The following is a 19,948-nucleotide window of genomic DNA, read 5'->3' as shown; positions in this document are numbered from 1 at the left end:
TTTGTCTTTTTGTTAGTGCTCAAAAGCTGTATGTAACTTCATTTGTCGCCTCACTTGGGAAATACAAAATCATCCACATAATCTGAATTTGTGATGATGCTTCCTTAAGATATATAAAGTTTGTTTACTTAATTTTTGTTCTTTAAAAGAAGTCACGTTAGAAACTGCAGGACTAATGAAGCGTTGCTTCCTGGATTTGTGTCTTGTGGCTGACTTAACTTGAAATCTTTCGGACACTTTGCCCGCAGTTACAGCTATGAAGTGAGTTCATTCTCTTCTGGATTCTTTGGCAAGATGTGAACATGCAGCCCAGCCTGATCTTCTGTGCGGTCATTTCCAAGATTTCTGTCCTCTCCCCAGCCTGTCCCTCCTAGAGGAACATAGTTATCTTTGAGCCTGCTGCCGGTGTCAAATTTGGCTGGTGGTGGCTATTGACTGGAATAGTTAAGGGGGAAGGGTTAGGAGGGATGCAGATGGTGTGATTGTGTAAGCCTATTTTCCTATTAAACAAAAGAATACGCTTTTGTTCAGGACTGAACTTGTTCTCCTGTATTCATCTTCTACATGTTTGTGCAAGCACAATGGCTGGGTTCCCTCCAACCCTGCCCTCCCCCTCTGCCTATGCAACCCCGAGCAGAGGGAATGGCCCTGAGCCCTCTGTGCGATTGTTGCTCCCCTACAACACATCACCCAGCGTTTGTCCGAGACAGCCTTTTTGGGCATCATCTTTTGAGTCTGTTCAACTTGCTGCAGGGGGGAGAATATCTTCAACAGTTGTCTGTTGTGTTTGGCCAGGGGCACAATATGTTTCTGTCACTGGCGTTTGGCAGCACTGTTGGAAGTATTAAAGCTGTCCAGGTCAGATCAGGAGCTGCCTCTAATGGGCTGCTTCAGCTGGAGCATCTGATGGGTTTGCTTCTGGCCCGCCAACGGTGAGAGAATCTGACAGGTATTGTTTGTATGCTGCCAGTTTAATTCAACTGACAATTAAACAAAGTAAGGCTTAAAAGCGAAAGATGATGACAAAAGTATCTCGGCCATTCCAAGAGCATTGCAAATTTTAAGCTGTTAGTGAATGTCTTTTTGAAGACAAAAAGGTAGAGAAGGGTAAGCACTCGACTCATCCACCGACTGCAAAACATATAGACAGACACTGTGAGAGCGGAGCCATCTCTTGCAGAGTCTGGTAAGTCTACAGCAGCCTCGTGATTAAAAAACAGGAGCTGCTATTAGTGGGTGTTCCTCCTTATCCTCAGCATGATACTGCCCCTAGAAAACCAGTTGTAGACCTAGGCTCCATGATGATTTACGGAGGCTCACCAGGCTTGGAATACGTTAACGTGTATAATACTATGACTGAACCTTGAACTAAGGGGCAAGATTTTCGCTAGAGCATGTTATTACAGTTTCTGCAGTTGCAATAAAGTTTTGGTGAATAATTGTGTTAAGCTAGGGAAGCTTTCGTCTGACTGATTGTCACTTTCTATCAGCTGTGGTCCTCCCCTCAATCCTGTCAGGGATCATCTCTGGCGCGTCCACTGGGATTTGCTGCTGGCTAGCTTTCCAGGAGTCTCTTTCTCATCTATGACTTTCTAGTTTTTCATTTTGAAGGCCAACTGGCTCCACTGTACATTACAGCAAAAGGAAGGTAGTGGGAAGGTATTCAGCCATCGTGGTCATCATTTAATGAAGGCTCTGCTTTTGAAATTGAAGCTGTAGGGGTATTGATCTTCTACAAAGCTGTAGAGGTATAAGTAAAATAAATTATCTAAAAAGTATTAGACTGGTGAAAAGTAGTAATGACTGGAGAGAAACTGCAGTTTTAAAACTTAATTATTCTTTGGGCTTTAAATCTCACTTGGTCTGACACCTATTGGTATTACTTATTTGGTGAAGCAGAGCTGAGTAGAAATGTAAAATGGCAAATGATCCTGTAAAATGCAAAGTAGAGCTGAAAACATAATTCTCAATTTGGTGTTAAGCCTTTTTCATGTGTTAATTTGCTCTTTTAATATAACCCTGACACTTGAATATTCAGAAAGGCTACGTCAGACATTCAGGAAAGACAGGAGGGTATTTACTGTAGCAGAGGGGTGGCTGAGGGATGAAAGATGCATCGTTTCATGGCAGAAGGGTGAGGAAGATGTAAGCAGAAGCTCAACTGTACTGAATTTAGACGTGAAGTTCAGCTGTGCCTCTCAGGGCACCTTGAAGTGACTGTGGAAATTTGCTCTGTGATTTGGGCTGCTGCTTAAATAGGTGGTTCTGCCTTTCAGCTTTTTCTTTTTTCCCCTCTCCCTTCCCTTACGCCAGAGCAAGTATTTACATGACTGTCTGATGTGCCAGATCAGAGGGCTTATCCACCTGGAAATAACCTGGCAAAATAAAATACTAGATTTTACCTACCTTAGTTTTCTGAGGCAGAGCCATCTCAAGGCCATTTGAATGCAGGTGGCTGCAAGAGAAAAGGGAAGAATGACTAGGAAGGGGTGGTGGAAGGGATGTAGCAGCTTGAACATCTGTAAGCTTATGGTAATTGTGGAGTCACATGGGTATTCCTGTTAAATACCATGAAAAGAAAGTAAATGTTTCTTTTCAGTAACTTTAGAACTGGAATGTAGCTGTTCTTAAAAAGTACTTACATAGTAAAAAAGGTAATTTTTATTGTATTATGTTACTATATTTGTTTTTCAAGTTACATTGCAGTATTCTAACTGAGAAGTCATTATGCAAAAAACCTGTTTACAGAATCAAAGTGGGTTTTTGTCATCTTTCATGTTTATTCAGAATATAAATGTTTGCATTTAAAACCAACTTTCAGTACCAGAGAGGCAAATTCCAGAAACACATGCAGAGAGATGGAAGGCATAAAACCAACCCAAAACCTCAAGTCAGCTCAGTTCAAACTACAGTAAATGGAAGTATTTAAAAATATACATTCCACTTGTACTCATAGCTACTCAAGATTCTTTCTGAATTCTTCATCATATGACTAAACTGCTTCTAACTCTGGTGGTACAGATGGTGTGGTATTTCAGATTATTCTAATTCCAAACGGCTAAATGCACAGTCTATTTTAATAACAAGCTTATCTTGAATTTTGAAACAATTACATTTTTGTAACATTATAGAACAAGTTACCCTTTACGGAGGAATGTCCTTGGGATTTTCAGGATTTGCATTCCTTTCAGGAATTGAAGGAGTCATGACTTACTGCTGCATTGTTCATCCCACATGTTAAATGTCATTTGCTAAGTGTGCATGCAGCATAAAATTTTATCTGTAGTGCAGGATAGTTTAAAGTGTCCAAGCATTTTTGGCTGGGTGCGTTGTTACTGTATATTCCCAGTTTGACAAAGAAAGCCAACATTGTTCAAAATGGGCAATAAATCAACAATGTTGGATACCAGGATCTCTAGTTGAATCCAAGCTGGCCAATCTTTTTAGGGTGCCAAAAATGTGCTTAATTCATTGTCACCCTCAAAACAATGTTGTCATGGTTATGTAGCTGTTTGCACGCTGGTAACGTAGTTGATAGACACTGGGCCTCATGCCTTTACATTGTCTAGATGGAGGGAAAAGTCCTTGTTCTTGAACTTTTTAACCCTTCTTCACCAACTTGCCCGGCAAAGCAGAGCTTTCTTCTTCCTATTCCTCCCGTAGAGTCGTTAGGAGCAGGGTTAGATTCGGAGAACTCAAACACTTTGGGTATTAGTGGGTATTGGGCATCTGGGGAACAAGCAATTTTGGTGCCCACGGAGAAGAGGCCTTGGTTCAAAGCCTCCTGTTGCAGCTCTCTTAGGGTTCAGGAGTGCTTGGTGGTGACAAAGCCGGGGGAGGTGGCAGTGAGGTCTGGCTGCAGGGAGGAAAAAGCCCAATGAGGGTCAATAGCAAAAAGAATGGGAAATGCTGCTAGATAGAGGGATTGCCTTCCCTGCTTTTTCTGATAGACAATTTCACCAATCAGTATCGTTAGTTGGGACTCGCCTAGCTTCTCACTTTTTTGATAAGTGTCAATTTAGCAGAATTAACCTAAGCCTTAACACCTTCTTATTGTAGTTTTGAATTGCGTTTATGTGGTGTCATTTCTTGTGCATGGTTTTTCAAGCTTTCTGCATGTCTAGCTCATGATAATCCAGAGGGAAATATAACTATGAATGCTGAAAGCTGACTTTGCAGAAAGCATGTTTCTCTTTTATCAGCAGTTATGTTTTACGGATGCCAACATACTGAATTGTTAAAAAATGCACGCTATTTAATTACAGCAAAGTGATGTCCCAGCAAGCCTTTCTCTGGTAAGTATAATTTGTGTTTTTGTTGTGAATAATTTCCCTAAATATTTTGGCAGTCTGCATGAGGACACTGCTAAGCGACGCTGACACACTTTTCCTGTTTGGACTTGGCTTGTTCTTGTACAGTACGTTTAATCTAATCATCATATCCTGACAAAGCATGGCACAAATGTGAAACTGTGAGACAGAAATAATTTAGGTTACAAAAACATAACAGTCTTCTCAACCAGAGATTTCCTGTTGCTGCAGGAGTGTACTAATGTGTGGTTCTTCCCATGAAAACACTACTTTCTTTTCCACAAAATACCTTTTATCACAGGGATAAGTGATGAAATACAGTGTTTCAGTTGTAGTAACTAAATGAGTATAATGGGGAGGTCATGTATATTGAGACAGAATGAAATATTTTCTGACATTCTAACTCCTGTAGTGGCTTGAAATTACTGGAAGAGCGAAGTTTGGGAAAAAATTCAAAGCAAAACTATACAGTGCAAATGTGTGTTCTTTTAATTTCAGAATATTTATGTGTCTAGTGAGAAGTCACAGGCAAGGAAATCCAAGTTCCTCTAAGTAGTATATAATATTACAAAAAGTCACAGGAGTTGAATGACAGTGCTGTGCTTCAGCAAGTTTTTATTAATTAAGGAGACGGTTGAGAAGGTTTTACAACCAAATATTTCTGTAAATGGATTGAATAGAACGTAATCTGAAAGGAATAATCTTCTGTCCTTTCAGGTCGACCCACAGCTTTTACCAATGCTGTGTGGTGCGGCCGTCCAGCCCTGCAGACAGGAGGCTGGTTTGGAGCACCTTTGCCAGGTGAATCGATAGTCAGTTCTCTTCCCCTTGCGAGCCTTCTGCTCGCCTTTCCCACCAGCCGCTGCTGTGTGATAATTGTGTAGCTCCGTGGGGAGAAGCTGCCTGGAGATCCTGACAGTGATGGTGTGAGTGTGGTGTTTCTGAGCCTTCTGCGTTGGAAGAATGGTGTTTCGTGTGGAAGCAGGGAGGGGATGTTTGTCAGTGGAGGAGGGCTGTGCTCCTCCAACAGCAGCCTCTGGCGGGGTAAAGGACAAGGTGGTGCCTCTGCTGCCATTCCTCGCCTCACTGTGGGTCTCTGCCATCTGCTTGGTGTAAATGGACAGGGTGCAGACATGAAAAGGGGATAGATGGTCTTGGCTTTGAGACAGGTTGCTTCTGCAAGCAGCCAGCAGGATGGTTGTGAGCTGCCAGCAGGACTTTCTGCATGAGTCGCTCCCTGTGGAGCCCACGTTGATGTTGCATGGGTTGTGAGCAGGTGTGCGTTGCAGCCCCTCGCTGCCGCCTCATGTAAAGTTTTCATGTCAGTTGCTACTAAAGACCAGCAATCAGAGCTGTTAGATCACAGCCAGCACGGGGTCACACCTTGTATTGCTGTACTGGTGCAAATGATTAAATGTTGACTCTTTTTTGCATTTACTTGAATGAGATCAGCGTGGATATAGCTGGCCCTATAACAGAAGCTGAGAACAACCACCAGCTCCCCAGAACTAGGATGTGAGAGAGTGTAATATGTTACAGTGGGGGGCAAAGTGTTTGATGAAAGGCAGCTTTTGAGCTGTACCGCTGCTTAGGAACTGCTGCATCTTGAGTGCATCAGTAACTGTAAGATTTCTACATTGTTATTCAGTCCCATGTCCATACAAAGTTATCTGGCAAAATGTTTCATTATATAATTAAATTATGTGGTAATGTCCCTATATGAAAAAAGACATGATATCGGAAGGTACGGTTTCAAACCGAAGTACTTACTAAGCATGTCCCAGAGTAAAGGCACAGTTGTGCACGTATCGATGTACTTATAATGATGCATTTTACTCCTCTGAATTACTGATCTATCTATTAGCAGCCTATTTATGTTACAGTTTGGGGCGCATTAGGAAGAATGTTTGCCTGTGGCTTGCCAAGTGAGTCACTTTGGTGTTTATAATCTCTTGGTGATTTGCCAGGTAAAGCTCTGTGCCAAGTGGAGTTTCTCATGTGATCAGGAAGTGATACTGGCGGATGCTCTGAGGACTTCCCCGGCCATCTCTCCTCAGCACCCTGACAGGAATGTGGCAATTGTCTTGTGCTTTAACAAGGAAGTTTTCAAAGGCCTGTGGAGCTAAATCTCATAGAGAAATCGATAGGGTTCCCTTTGAACATCTGACATTTTCCCTTTTCATATCCTTCTTTCAAGCTCAAATAATCAAGCACCTTTTTTCAAGGAATTACACAATCCCTGAGCATGTGTCCTCCTAGGAAGGCTCACTTACCCGATGACATTTGTTCCTTGTTGCCTCCCTGTGTGTATATCAGTGTCAGTATTTCTTTCCCCTCAGGATTATTAGTGGGGAATCAAGTCTTGAATTGCTTCGTTGGGCAAAATTTGCCATCTCACCTTTGAAACAACCTATGAGTGCTTCTGCAATACTGGAAATGGCAGGCGTCAAGTTAAATGCAATTACTGTTTAAACTTTCAGATTCTTTTTACATGGCTTGGAAAGATGTAAGGGGGATTGTTCAAGCTGATTTCATATGGGGTAATTTTCAAGTTGTGGTACTGTTTCAGTGGGAAGCAGCTCTTGTGATTGTTCTGAATCCTCCTGTAAGCGTGATGTGAGGGGCTTTGGGGCTTAAGTTTAATTTTGATTTTAAAGAGGTAGCTGTTTTATGCTCGGATGTGCACATATACCTTTGTGGGACCAGCCACCAAAAAATAATATTTTTTTATACAGTAGCTTAACTGTCACATGAATTTGAAAATCAACTTTTTACTTCTTTTTTTTTTTGGAAAGAAAGCTTTCATGTAACACAGCTGTTGTTTCATTTCCATATTTAATACACGCAGAAAACACTTTACATGGTGTTGGCCCCTGTAAATAATATAAGGACTTAATTAACTTCTAAAAGATGGTTGGATGGTAAATTTTACAGGTGTTGTTTTCCTAGACTTCTTTTTATTTCCTTTCATTGTGAGTGTATGTTTCTTATTCATCTTCTTTCAGAAATGATCTTTGCAATGGGACAGTATAGCTGGGGTAGAAGTTCTTTAAAAGGAAGAACGCTGCCTTGTGACTTACCAAGTCAAGTCTTGCAAGATGTTTTTTGCAAGACATCTATGCCCCATCTGCTGTTTGGTGCTTTACGAAAGCCAGCTGTCACCCAGGCTCTTCAGGCTTTTGAGAGTCTGGTGATTTTTGTTTCTTCTTGAAACACTTCATCACTCTGTCAGTAAATAAACAGAGTGGGTCTCCTCAACTATGCTTGATCATTCCCGGACTTGGCACTTATTTTTCTAGAAGGTGGAAGTATGTCTGCTGGTTGTCATGGTTTAACCCCAGCCAGCAACTAGGACCACGCAACATCTTGCTCACCCCGCATTCCCACCCCAAAGGGTAGGGAGAAAAGGCGGGGAAAGGAAAAACCAACCTGTGGGTTGAGATAAAGACAGTTTAATAGAACGATAATGGAAGAGGATATAATAATAATAATAATAGTAATGGTAAAAGAACATACGAGGCAGGTCACTCTCACTGCCTGGTGAATTGGTTGCCCACCCTGACCCAAGCAGAGATTGTGGACCCCCCACCCCACCGGCCAGCCCCTATTTGTAGAGCAAGCGTGATATCTATGGTACGGAATATTCCATTGGCCATTCCATCATTCTGTATGTGCTCCTTCTCAGCTTCTGTGGGAAGCTGAAAAAAGTCCTTGACTAACATAAACGTCACTTAGCAACAACTAAAACAATATGCATCATTGCATACCAAATCCTTTCAAACCAAATCTGAAAACACAGCAACCACTAGAAACAAAATGAACTCTGTCTCAGCAGAAACCAGGATGCTGGTGCAGATACTTTATTTGATCCCGTGTCAGTCATCTACTTGAGCTTATAGGACTTTGTTTTCATTTTTATCCTTTCAGTACTTTTAGAGATTCTTGGCTTCCCTTTGCACTTTATCTGAGCTCTAAAAGGTGAATGAATGTGACTTATCCAGCCTACAAAGAATCTTTCCTGGGTGCTTTTGAGCACTTCTGGCTATGTTACAATGTTTGTCTATGGGAGCACAGAAAGAATACATTTCAAAATCGTGTATTCCCCTTAATGTGTCCTACTGCGTTCCACTCCTTCGCATTGGCCTAATACTGCAATATGGAAAATGTGGAATAGCCTGCTCTCCAGTAGCATGAAGAAATACCTGGTTGTAGTAGCTGCCCATGTAGTAAAATCTGCTGAAGAACTGAAATTGCCATTCTTCATTTGACCTTCCATGCCTCCTCTTTTTCATTACCTCTCTATTTTTTTTTTTTTTTAGCTCCTTTATAAAACCAGTAAAGCTTGATGAGGTTTTTTTCTTTTATTTTATTTAAAGACAGGGTATTTTAAAATGCAGCCATTTGCTGTTGGCTGCATTTGTTTAATAACGGCACAGAAGCTGAAGCCCTGTGTCGCCAGGGCCCAGAGAAGAGAACAGTTAGAAATAAAAGGAGATTCTGACATAGTACATATTTCTGAGACTATGAAACAAAAGCGCAAGTGAAAGTGAAGCTACCGCTGAACATAAAGTTTATCACTGTTGCTGGGGAATAGCGTCCGCCTTCTTCAGGGCTGCTGTGAACTTGGCCAGACAAAATGGGTGGAAGGGCAGAAGGTGGGGAATGTCTGCATCCTATTATGAATTGGAGGAAACGACTGTCTGCGCTCTGGTGGGCTCAGAGTATCCTGCTGGCAGGCTGGTTAGCGCTGTAGGATACTGAACAAAAAGTGGTGAATTGTCAGCTTTGGTGTTTAAAATAACTACTAGGGATAAGAAGGTTCTTTAAAAATATGCTGTGGGTTTTCTGTTGGCTTTCTTAAACTAACTGGAAACTTTCTGCTTTCTTTCAGGAGCATTTTTTCTCTGAAAACATTGCTGCTAAAAAGCTCCAAACAGGAGAAGTAAATCCAGTCAGCTTGTCAGGTCACTGGCTTGGTGTAAAAGTGCTTTCATGAGGTAACGTTGGGCCAAAGTCAACTTCTCTTTCTCCGTTGTAAATCTGCAGCCAAGCAATGGGCCAGAAAATCTCAGGGAGCATAAAGTCTGTGGATGTGAGGGAGCCCCCTTATAGACCTGTTAAACGAGAGCTGAGAGGCCCGGATTTTTGCAAGCCGGCGCGACTGGACATGCTGTTGGATATGCCCCCTGCCAAGCTGGAGGTCCAGTATAAACATGCTTGGAACAATGAAGATCGCTCCTTAAATATATTTGTAAAGGAAGATGATAAACTGACTTTTCACAGACACCCCGTTGCCCAAAGCACAGATTGCATTCGGGGCAAAGTCGGCTACACCAGAGGCCTGCATGTCTGGCAGATCCACTGGCCCACGAGGCAACGGGGAACTCACGCGGTGGTGGGCGTCTCCACAGCCGAAGCTCCGCTGCACTCGGTGGGATACACGTCGCTGGTTGGTAGCAATAGTGAGTCGTGGGGCTGGGATCTGGGACGCAACAAACTCTACCACAATTGTAAAAACCAGCCTGGGGTCACGTATCCTGTCTTTTTGGAACCGGATGAGTCTTTTGTACTCCCAGACTCCTTACTGGTGGTTTTGGATATGGATGAAGGGACGCTTAGCTTCATGGTAGATGGACAGTATCTTGGAGTGGCCTTCAGAGGACTAAAAGGGAAAAAACTTTACCCCATAGTCAGTGCAGTTTGGGGGCACTGTGAAATTACAATGAGATACATCAACGGACTTGACCGTAAGTGTTACTGTATTTCTTCATTACACTGTCTTTCAGTTTTTCTCATGTAGGACTTTTTTTTTCTTTATCCTTTTGTTGTGAACAGAGTGCGCTGGGGGAGAGGGGACTGTCCACTGTGGGCAGATCGCATCCCATAGTTACTGCCCACAACTAATATCTATCGGTTGTGTCTTGTAGTAATGTTATATCAAAATATATTCCCTTATATCAAAATATCTGCCCTTTTGGCAAGCAGGGTGGCAAGAAATCTGCGGCCAAAGAAAGTGAACAGACTGAGAAAAGAAGTTCTTGATAAACTTCCTGGGTATATTTAACAGCACGACTCTTGTTTACTGGAGGATATGTTTTAAATCTGTGGTTTTCAAATAGGATTTGTGGATTCTGTAAAAATTTCCTGTAGTAGTGGGAACGCTTACATGGTGTGCATAAACATACTTGAATTCAGGCCAGTAGGCTTTCTTTCCATAGTTGCCTTTCCAGGACCCTCAGAAGCAGCTGTGGATCCCCAAGAATCTGGGAGTTCAGGTCAAACGCTGCTTTCAGCACTTTTTCTGAAAGAAAGCCCTGTTCCGCAGTTCACTTCAGAAGGTGCACTCTCAGGGTATTTTCTTCTCCAGAAATATGGGTTTTTGGATGAGCATTTGCTATTTTTGCTCTAAAGGGGTAATATCAAATTAAATCATTCCATAGTAAGGAGCAGCATGTTGCAGCTGTGACCTTGAAGTAGTAGCCCACTACTAGTAGATGCAGTAGCCCACTACTAGTCGTAGTAGATGAGTTGGAGAACTGGGTCTTGTCCGGTTCTTCCTGCTGCTCAAGAAGACGTGTGCTCTGCCAGGTCCATACACGGCACAGCATATGTTTGGTCATGCCCAGTTATCTACTGTCAGCTTACCAGCTGCTGTGAATTGGGGAATGAGCCTGAACGAGGTAGGAAGTGGAACTTTGTTGTTGTTTAAGACTGTTTTATCTTAGCCATAGGAGGAACCACGACTCTAAATATATAGATTTAACAAAAATAGATGAGTGAACAAAATTTTCATGGTTTTTGGGCTTTATGAATAGAACTTGGTCTTGTAAAAAGAGAATAATAGCAAGTGTACACCACCTGCCTTCCAATTTCTAAACTGAATTTATAAAGGGATTTACTGTTCTTTTCTATTAGGATGGGGTGGTCCCATTTTTTTTTCCTGTAAAAATTAATTCTCTGCTCATTAGCCTTACATCTGACATACAAAGTAGAAACATAATTAAATAACTTCACCTTGTTTAAGATTACCTTCTCATAAACATCTGTAACAAGCACTGGGGGAAAGAAGCTTTATCCACAGAAGCCCTGCAGGTTGTTACAGCCAGATGCTAAATGGCAGCTTCCTGAATATCGGGGGAATATCAGAGGATTGTAAGTATTTTGCAGTTACTCAGACATTGCAAACAGTGGTATGCTGACAGCTGCTGCCTTTTTTTTTTTTTTTTTTTTTTTTTTTTGGAGGATGATGGGGGAGAGGTGCTTTTGCAAACTGAATATTTGTGTGCGAAAGCAGTTTTTTATAATACTGGGAATATCTGCCAAACTAAGCAAAGTACAGCTCAGCTTGGTCCACCGCGTCCACACAAGGAATCGTTCTGCATTCCTTTTGTAGCCTTCACAGGGCTGCTCAAGGGAGCTCTAGAAAGATCAAAACACAGGAGGAGGATGTGAATGAGTTTGGTAGAAATTATAAAATCAAAGGGGCTAAGTAGAGAAGGATAGCTGCGGTCTGTGAGATGGGAGAGAGAAAAATTCCCATCCGGTTTCTCGTGGGATAATTTTGCTGGAAGAGGCAGGATAGCTTTCTAAACTATCCCTGAGAAAGTCAAAGTAGTCATTTCTTTTTAACGTGTGAACCCACGGCTAAAAGTAAACTTGTAAACTAAACTTTTATGTAGGCCTGAGTGTTAATCTGATCATGTGAAGAGGAAGTTTACAGCCACTTTGCCGTGGGGCACTCTGACATCCTGGAATCACATCATCTGTTATCACATGTTCACTGATCCATTACTGTCCTGCAACAAAAACAGCATTCAAGAAACCAAAGTAGCTTGTTTAGCTGGTGCTCTAAAGCAAACACCTTCTCTTCTCTGCTAAAAGTGACTCCAGCCAGCCAGCCCTTGTGGCAGTGTACGTTTGGTCGCTCTCATAGCACTTAATATTACGGCTTTTTATAATTGTTTGTTCTTGTGAAAATCAGCACAGATCTTGAAGAACAGTGAGATGTTCATGTTGCATTACAGATTTAAATAAGTTTGAACATACATATGTGCATGGGAGTTTGTTGTTGTTTGCTTGCCTTTTAACCTTATACATTCTCTTTTTTTCTTTTTTTCCCCTTTGCTGGAAGTATTTTGTATGGCTGATTGCAGCTTTTAGCGGATCAGGCAATAGTAACTTAGCTGTTCTTGGAACTGCTGTCAAATAGGGACTTGTAACTTGCTCTTTAGTGATTGATGGTTACTGCTCGGAATGCATACCACAGCTTGCAATGGTTGTTTACGTGGTGCCTTACAGAGAAAACGGAGACCTTGACTGCAGGGATTTCTAGTGTTTTCAAGACTTGCTGTTTAAATGGAAGACCTCTGAATACTTTAAAGGGCCGTGTATTTCAGTTGCCTGGCGAAGAGTGAAAGGCTTGCAGGAATGGCATAGTGAAAGGATCAAATAACGGGCTTGTGCAGCTGCAGTGAACTTAAACATATGTCCTAGTGGTATAGAGACGCTGCAGACTACTGCAGAGATGGCAGAATCATAGAAGGATAAGGCTGCAGGTCAAAGATCAAGAACCTGTGTGCCCTCTGGACTCTGGATATTGCTCCCAGAATAATGCTGTAGTTGAAATCAGTCATAGTTCTTCCAGCTGCATCTGATACCCAGAGTATTCTGCTTTCAGAAGCTACTTTGAGCATCACATGATGATGGGCTGTGACTTTCACAAGACCGTTTTTTCACTCACATTTGAGAGACTTAGAGTTGCAAATATTTGTCAGGGCTTGGGAGGGAAGGCAGGGGGACAGGATGGAGGGTGCTCATCACAAGCACATTGAGTTCTTCCCAGGACAAACTTCCTTGATCAGATATTATCAGTATTTACCACACTGATGTTTTCCCAGTGCTTAAGTTTTACAGAATTTTACATCAGACTTCTGACTCATTACCTATTGCAATAATTAAAAACCACAGATAACACAAATGCAGTATACGTTATTTTTCAGATACTCTTTTCATCGGGGTACGTGCATGTTTAAAAAAAGCTAGGCTATTTATATCTGTTGTCTGATGAGGAGTCCTGAAGACTATTTATAGATTGGAACAGAGAAATAGAGAAACACTTTTGCATAAATGTACATTGCAGATCATGACTGGTACGTTAGTATTTGTGTGTTTAAACAAAGCGGTGGGAGGACAATATAACAGCGCAGTGGTGGAAAACTTCATCATTGAGTAGGGGAGTTGAACACTGTGATTCATTTTGATCCTTAAAAATACCTGATGGAATAGTCAGCTATTCCAGAAGTCAAAATACTTTTTATAAGTGTGCATTACAGGTCTGTCTTTGCCCTGTTCTGAATCGATATGGGAGAGCAATGCAAATGGTCTGTATTCTGTATATAATAATAGTTGATCCATAGACATAGAATTTGATAATGCAACTCATAGGTACAAAATTTAGAGTTTAATATCTTCCTAGGTGGGGGGAAGGTAGAAGGAAGCTGGAAAAACGTTTTCCGGCCATTGTTGTGTGGTAGCGTTCAGTGGTATGTCATTGAAATGACGTACCAAGTGCTGGCAGGAGGGTTTGTGGGGCTCTACTGGTCTTGAGAACCATCCCACATGCATACATCAGCACAGCACGCTCTTGCTAGTGTCATGAAGATACATCTGCAGGTGTGCATCAGCAATGGCCTTCTGGCCATCTCTAAAAATGCCTCCTGGTAGCACTTTCAAGTTTCTTCACCCTGTAGCAAGCACTGTCACTGCAAGTGCAGTTCTGGCTGCTACAGCTGCTGCTTTGGAGTGAAGCATCTGGTTGGGATGCGTTGTGGGATGTGTCCTAATTAGAGACACTGTCTCCATGTGATAGTGACAGTTTTAAGGAAAGCTACAACTTGCTGAACTCTTGCCTAAACTCTTGACTGTTGTGCATTTGCATGAAGGAAGGATAAGTCAATGTCAATGAGCTCTAAAAGTCTTGAAATTGCATGTGAAAGCAAAGAACTCTGAATTCTGTATTATGACATCTTGAGTAGACCACAATAACTGAAGATTAAAAAGTAGTGCCCCACTACCACCAATTTATATATTTCTGGTTATAAATCCCAAAGCTACTTCTTAGAGATGAGTAAATTTCACAAGATTTTGGGGTAATGCTGTCCAACCAACTTTTCAGTAATAATGTCTGACTGCACAGCCAGCACAGCTGTGTTTTACTCTTAGAATTCTTTTTGCCTTTTTAAGTTCCAAAAAGACTAATTCCTGGTTTGGTTGAAAATGGACTGTAAGACTTTTTAAGATAAACAATAGTATCCCATTAGCTTCCTTATTTTCTTCCATTCAGAATTTAGCCATCTTGTCTTCAAATGATGTTTTCTTGTATCTAAGAATTACATTTATGAGACTTGGGATGTTGGATGATCTTTCTGCCTGAATCTCCTCCTCCTAAAATTAGGAATGTTGATTTCAAAACACTAACTTTCAATTTCCCTTATATAATAGTACAACTACTTTGAAATATTCCATAGCAGGCTATTTATTTCCTTTTGTGTGGTATTTATGGTTCCCTTTGCCATTTAGTTGTGAAAGAATGCTTCTCGAGCTTGATGTTGATAGCCCATTGTGGTTCTTGTGCTACCCCTGCATAGCCCTTAAACAGTTTTGAAAATCAGTCTAATTGTCAAGTTCAGGCAGTTCAAAGGAGAAGACTACTTTACTTACAAATGTAGTTTATAGAAAGCATTTGTGTGTACCAGTTGATATTTTAACCTACAGATCCTTCTTGTAGTATTCGGTGCTTATGGAAAATGGTCCCTAGGTGCTCTGTCAGCTGTTACAGACCACTGCCCTGCAACATACAGCCTGTTTTTAACACCTGTAACTATTTACAGCCCCAAATAAAACAGAAGTATTATTCAAAGTACATGCTTCGAACTTACCTACAATGAATGAATAGGGGGATGAAAGCAATCATCCAAGCAGGAATTCTGGGGTCCTGTTTTTAGGTGCCAGCAGCCTGTTCACTGTGCCCACATAAAACTGAGGATGTTTGGAGCTATGGAGCTAAGCGCAACTTCTTTCCTCTTTCTTACTGTTCTCAGTTTATTTTAATTCCCATTGGTCTGTCTCTAACACACTACAAATCGTAATTGTAAATACAGACTCTTCCCCTTGGAGGCCTTTTTACCATAAAGAAAGCTAAGTCAAAATTGCAGAATTGCTAACTGTCAGGAGAAATATATAATCTCTCATCAGGCTCTCTGGGTTTTCCCCCAAATGGTTTTCAGTTAAACTTTTTAAATGGATAGGTTTTTTTTGTTTATCTAAACCTGTTGGTTTTATATGATATTTATATAATGCATTATGCTGGAGATTGCGATAGAAATAATGTACTCTGAAATCCAGTATTGTTAAAACTTAGCAAGAATTTTCCCTACAGACATGCAATCAGAGGATGAAGTGGTAGTAATTAAGCAGCTAATGCTGTGAAGAAGCAATCTTTAGCTTTTGAGATAATTCAACAGGAAGCAGCATTTTCAGTTCCTACTTCAGGAATCAGATAGCTCATTGTTGGGTTTTTTTTGTCTTCCTCCACATGCACCCCCCCATCCCTGGTTTAAGTGTGTTTCTTGTCCTTTACCTTTAATCCAAATTCGTTGACACTTTCTAATTAATTCTCAGCCTTTTCTCAGAGGTTGAAACCACTACAACGTCATTCGAATATGCCACTCTGTTAATTGGCTTTTTGCCCCAGCCGCCTCCTGCCCCTTCCTGGTGGTCTCTGCATTACGTCTCTCTCCAAGATACTCTTCTTTTTTTCAGTCCTCCCGCTTCTTTCCCCCCTTCCCCAGCTGAGTTTCTCATCTTTTATGTTACTACATGCTTGTTAATCATAAATTCTTACCTAAATTTTTTTTTCCTCATCCCTAACTTCAGACAGGGCAGTTTTTGTTACTGATAACAGTAAAACATTAGGTGCAGTGTCACTCTTTCAGAGGAAGGACATCTCAGGTTTAAGGGTGTGACTTCAGCTGTAATGGTGAATGATCTTTGTAATGGTCTTGTTGGGTGAATGTTGAATGTTTATATTTTTTTCATTTGTATAAATTAATTGTAATCATGCAGAGAATCATCTGATTACCTCAGGTTGGTTGCAAATAGTGAGGGGTCTGGAGAACAAGTGTTATGAGGAGTGACTGAGGGAACTGGGGTTGTTCAGCCTGGAGAAAAGGAGGCTGAGGGGAGACCTTCTCTCTCTCCACAACCACCTGAAAGGAGGGTGTAGCAAGGTAGCTGTCAGTGGTGACAGGACAAGAGGAAAGAGCCTCAAGTTGCACCAGGGGAGGTTTAGACTGGATATTAGGAAAAATTTTTACACTGAAAGGGTTATTAAGCATTGGAACAGGCTGCCCAGGGAAGTGGTTGAGGCACCGTCCCTGGAGGTTTTTAAAAGACAGGCAGACGTGGTGCTTAAGAGATATGGTTTAGTGGTGGTTCTTGTCAGAGTTAGGTTGGTGGTTGGACTAGATGATCTGAAAGGTCCCTTCCAACCCAGGCGATTCTATGATTCTGTGTAGCTAGAATGAGCTGCTCAAACTCCTGTGCTTGTAAGATTAGTCTTGTCTTGTTTCATTCAACTTTGAACTATTAAGACCTCCAGCGATAGAGACTCCTCAGGCAACCTAAGGCAGGATTAGATTTACAGACAACAGGGTTATTTTTGCCCTTACAGTCCTAGTCTAGTTCGTTTATTTAGCAGGGAATCTAGTTATCATTGACCTAAAACATAAGCAAGTGCTGGCACACTTCATTTCAAGTTCAGTAGCTCCTAAGGCTAAGAAAAAGCGTTAGTAGTCCACAGCTGTGTTATGGGTTATTTGCATCCCGACATACCTGTGCTTTTTCTTCCTGCTCTGGTTCATAAAGGTGCCACGGCAACTGCCAAATCCGAGGGTTTTAAAGAAAAAATGCATGTTAGAGTGTTCTGATCATGTTTCCACTGATTTCCCATGTATCCAGTTCTTAGGAAATAAGAACCTTGAAGAGCAACAACTACACCTCTGTTCTCAAAATTGAAGTGAATGTTGTAATCTAAAGTTACACTTTGATTATCGCATTTGTTACTCTAAAATAGCAATCAGAAATTTGATAGTCTTGCTCAATCCTTTTATGAATTTGCTTGAACTACGATGCTGGAATTGCTCAGCGATGTGAACTAATTCTTACAGGTTTGTGTTAGAAGTGGAAATCTGTAAAGGGTATTTTATTTTTTTTTATTTGTTCTGTCTGTATTCCTGTTGGGCATTGTACAGTGTAAATCCAAGCTTCAGTGCAAATAATGATGCTTCTGCAATATATTCTGTGATATATTTATTGCCAAAAATGTGCGTGCTGTGTCCATTTTGATGATGATTTCATACAAGTTTCTTCATAAGTTATGTTTCTCTTTAAGACACTACTTTACGTGTCTCTCTAGCCATGGAAGTTTCTTCCCTGCTCTAATCACAAGGTGCTTCTGCAGATGGCCTCTTCTTCTTCCCTTAAAGACAGTGTAGCTTCTCTATTAGGAGAGGCAGATAGCAACCTAATTTCTAGTTTGGGCTCAGAGCAAATTCTACTTTAAAAAGATAAACATAAGAAGACCCTAATCTTCCTGGAGTATATTGTGGTGAGTGGCAATTTATATACCAGTCTTCAGATCATAGCAAATAGCATGTTTTTATGGTAAATCTACAGGCAACGTGCCTGAAGATGAGCATGTCCAAAAATGCTGCTGTGTCCTGCAGATGGTTCCACTGCAAGTAGTGACGGTGCCGTTGACCTCCCTGCGTAAGCGAGAGGAAAGCTGCCCCAGCAGCACGGTGCTAAAACGCTGTGTTAAAATAATGCTGAGCCTGTGAAGTCAAACACTTAGAAGTTGGCAAGTGGCAGAGCGGGATTTGCTTTTTGCAGCTGTACTTCTGAGCTCGACAGCCTTCAAACTGTGCTGTGTCCCACTTTCTCCCAGATAGCGTTTCACTCTGGTAAAAGGTGGTTAAGTTCTGCTGCAACTCATCCTTTTGTGTTCCTTTTCTGACAGCATTTTTCCCTTGAATCTCTTCTCCCCAGCCCACTCTATCTGTGTATTTTGTAGTTTCCCTGGGATAGCCAGCGGGGAAACCTGACAGAGCGTGACAATCCCTGTGTTCTCAGGTTCAGCTTCGTGTTGCCCTTTGAAGATAACTAATGCAAAGTCCTGCTAGCGAGGACAGGACTGGATCAAAGCTCCCGCTCCCCTTGTTTGATTTGTGCATATACAGAGAATTTAAATAACTTTAGTCTTTCACTTTAAACTGTTTTGGGGTGGGACTGATGATCAGATCTGTCTTCAGGCCTGTTATCGAACCTGACTTTTGCTGGAAAAACCTCCAACACTAGAAGTGTGAGATGGGGCATTTCAGTCCTCAGTGCTGAAACTCAGGGGTGAGGCAGAGATGTTACATCAGAAGTTGTGGACACAGCTGAACTTCATGTACAAGAACTATGAGGATTCTTTCTGTTGTTTAAACGTTATCTCTAAATGTTAGTTGGTGGTGAAATACAGAAGATAAAATGATGACGCTCCGAAGAGGATTTCTGTTGGTAATTTGAAACAAACTGAGCATTTTGTATAGCCTTCCGCGCACTGGCCGGGATTCTGCATGACTGGCTTGGAGTTGCACATCTTCAGCGTTGGTGCGGAGAGTCTCTGTTGCAATGGGAAGATTATTCACTAGGAGCATTGGATAAAATATTTTTGGTAATTCTTGTTCAGAGAGGACTTACTGGGCAGTAATTGAGTGAGACAGGTGGCCAGTGTGCCCTCAGCTCAGTTAGTCAAAGCTATACGTGTATTTTCCATTGACATGCCTAAGAAAACACACATTTTGTACATGTGTCAAACTGGTATGATGAATAACAATATAAGAGTATCTCCCTGCCTTATGCGAACCTTTCTTCCTGAAAGTAATGAAATTCCAGACCTGGCATATCTTTGGGCTGTTTTTTTTTTTTTAATTGAGAGAGAAGATGGTTTATTAGCATTATGTCTACCAGTTTTCACTGGTTGGCCAAAACAGATTATCTTATTCCAGAAAAGTGATTTGTATGAAACCAAAATGTATTTTGAGCAAGGAAGCAGGTAATATTAAAAAAGGGTAATTTTTTGTTTGAGATTCACAGTTGCTTTTTCTTACAACAGGCATTTTTATTTCTACTGCATGCTGCATCTCCATTGCAAATGGAAATTCATGTCTGCGTGTATTGTTTGCACGTGAAATTTAAAGAAGACATGCTTCTGCTTTTTCAATAAAAAGTAACTATAAATGTTTAATAATCTTCTTGCGTCAGCCACATACCTGTATGCCACTGCATAGGCCACAAAGCCTTGATACAGCATCTTGAAGCTAAAAAAAATTTGCTTCCTCTTCTCTGTGGTCTCAGCAAGCTTGACAGATACAGTATATTTAACCAAGACAAAGTCATTAGTTTCTTTTAGATGCTGGTGCTTTTCCTCATTTCCTGTAGTGTTTACCTTTTGATTTTTTTTTTTTTTTTTTTAGCATTTTCTTAAGCAGAGAGCCTGTAGTTGCACTCAAAAATACATTCCTCTGTCTGTCAGA

The 19,948-nt window shown here is 41.2% G+C and overlaps 1 protein-coding gene across 6 annotated transcripts in view; it reads left to right on the top strand.

Moving 5' to 3' along the window:
• Window positions 1-19,948, top strand: part of SPSB4 (splA/ryanodine receptor domain and SOCS box containing 4) — a 186,034-nt gene that overhangs the window by 107,740 nt on the left and 58,346 nt on the right. For 5 of the 6 annotated variants that reach the window (XM_074592555.1, XM_074592559.1, XM_074592554.1 and 2 more), the window contains one exon: window positions 9,202-10,057. In XM_074592555.1, coding sequence (XP_074448656.1) covers window positions 9,364-10,057 — 694 coding nt within the window. In that variant the 5' untranslated portion in view covers window positions 9,202-9,363. Of the gene's footprint in view, window positions 1-9,201; window positions 10,058-19,948 lie in introns of those variants that run through there. The other variant, XM_074592560.1, reaches the window with a different exon arrangement.

Source organism: Larus michahellis, chromosome 6 (assembly GCF_964199755.1).
Source record: "Larus michahellis chromosome 6, bLarMic1.1, whole genome shotgun sequence".
In the NCBI taxonomy this organism is placed as follows: Eukaryota; Metazoa; Chordata; class Aves; order Charadriiformes; family Laridae; genus Larus; species Larus michahellis.
Note: the sequence above shows the minus strand (reverse complement) of the source record. Positions and strands in the feature narration are given on the sequence as shown.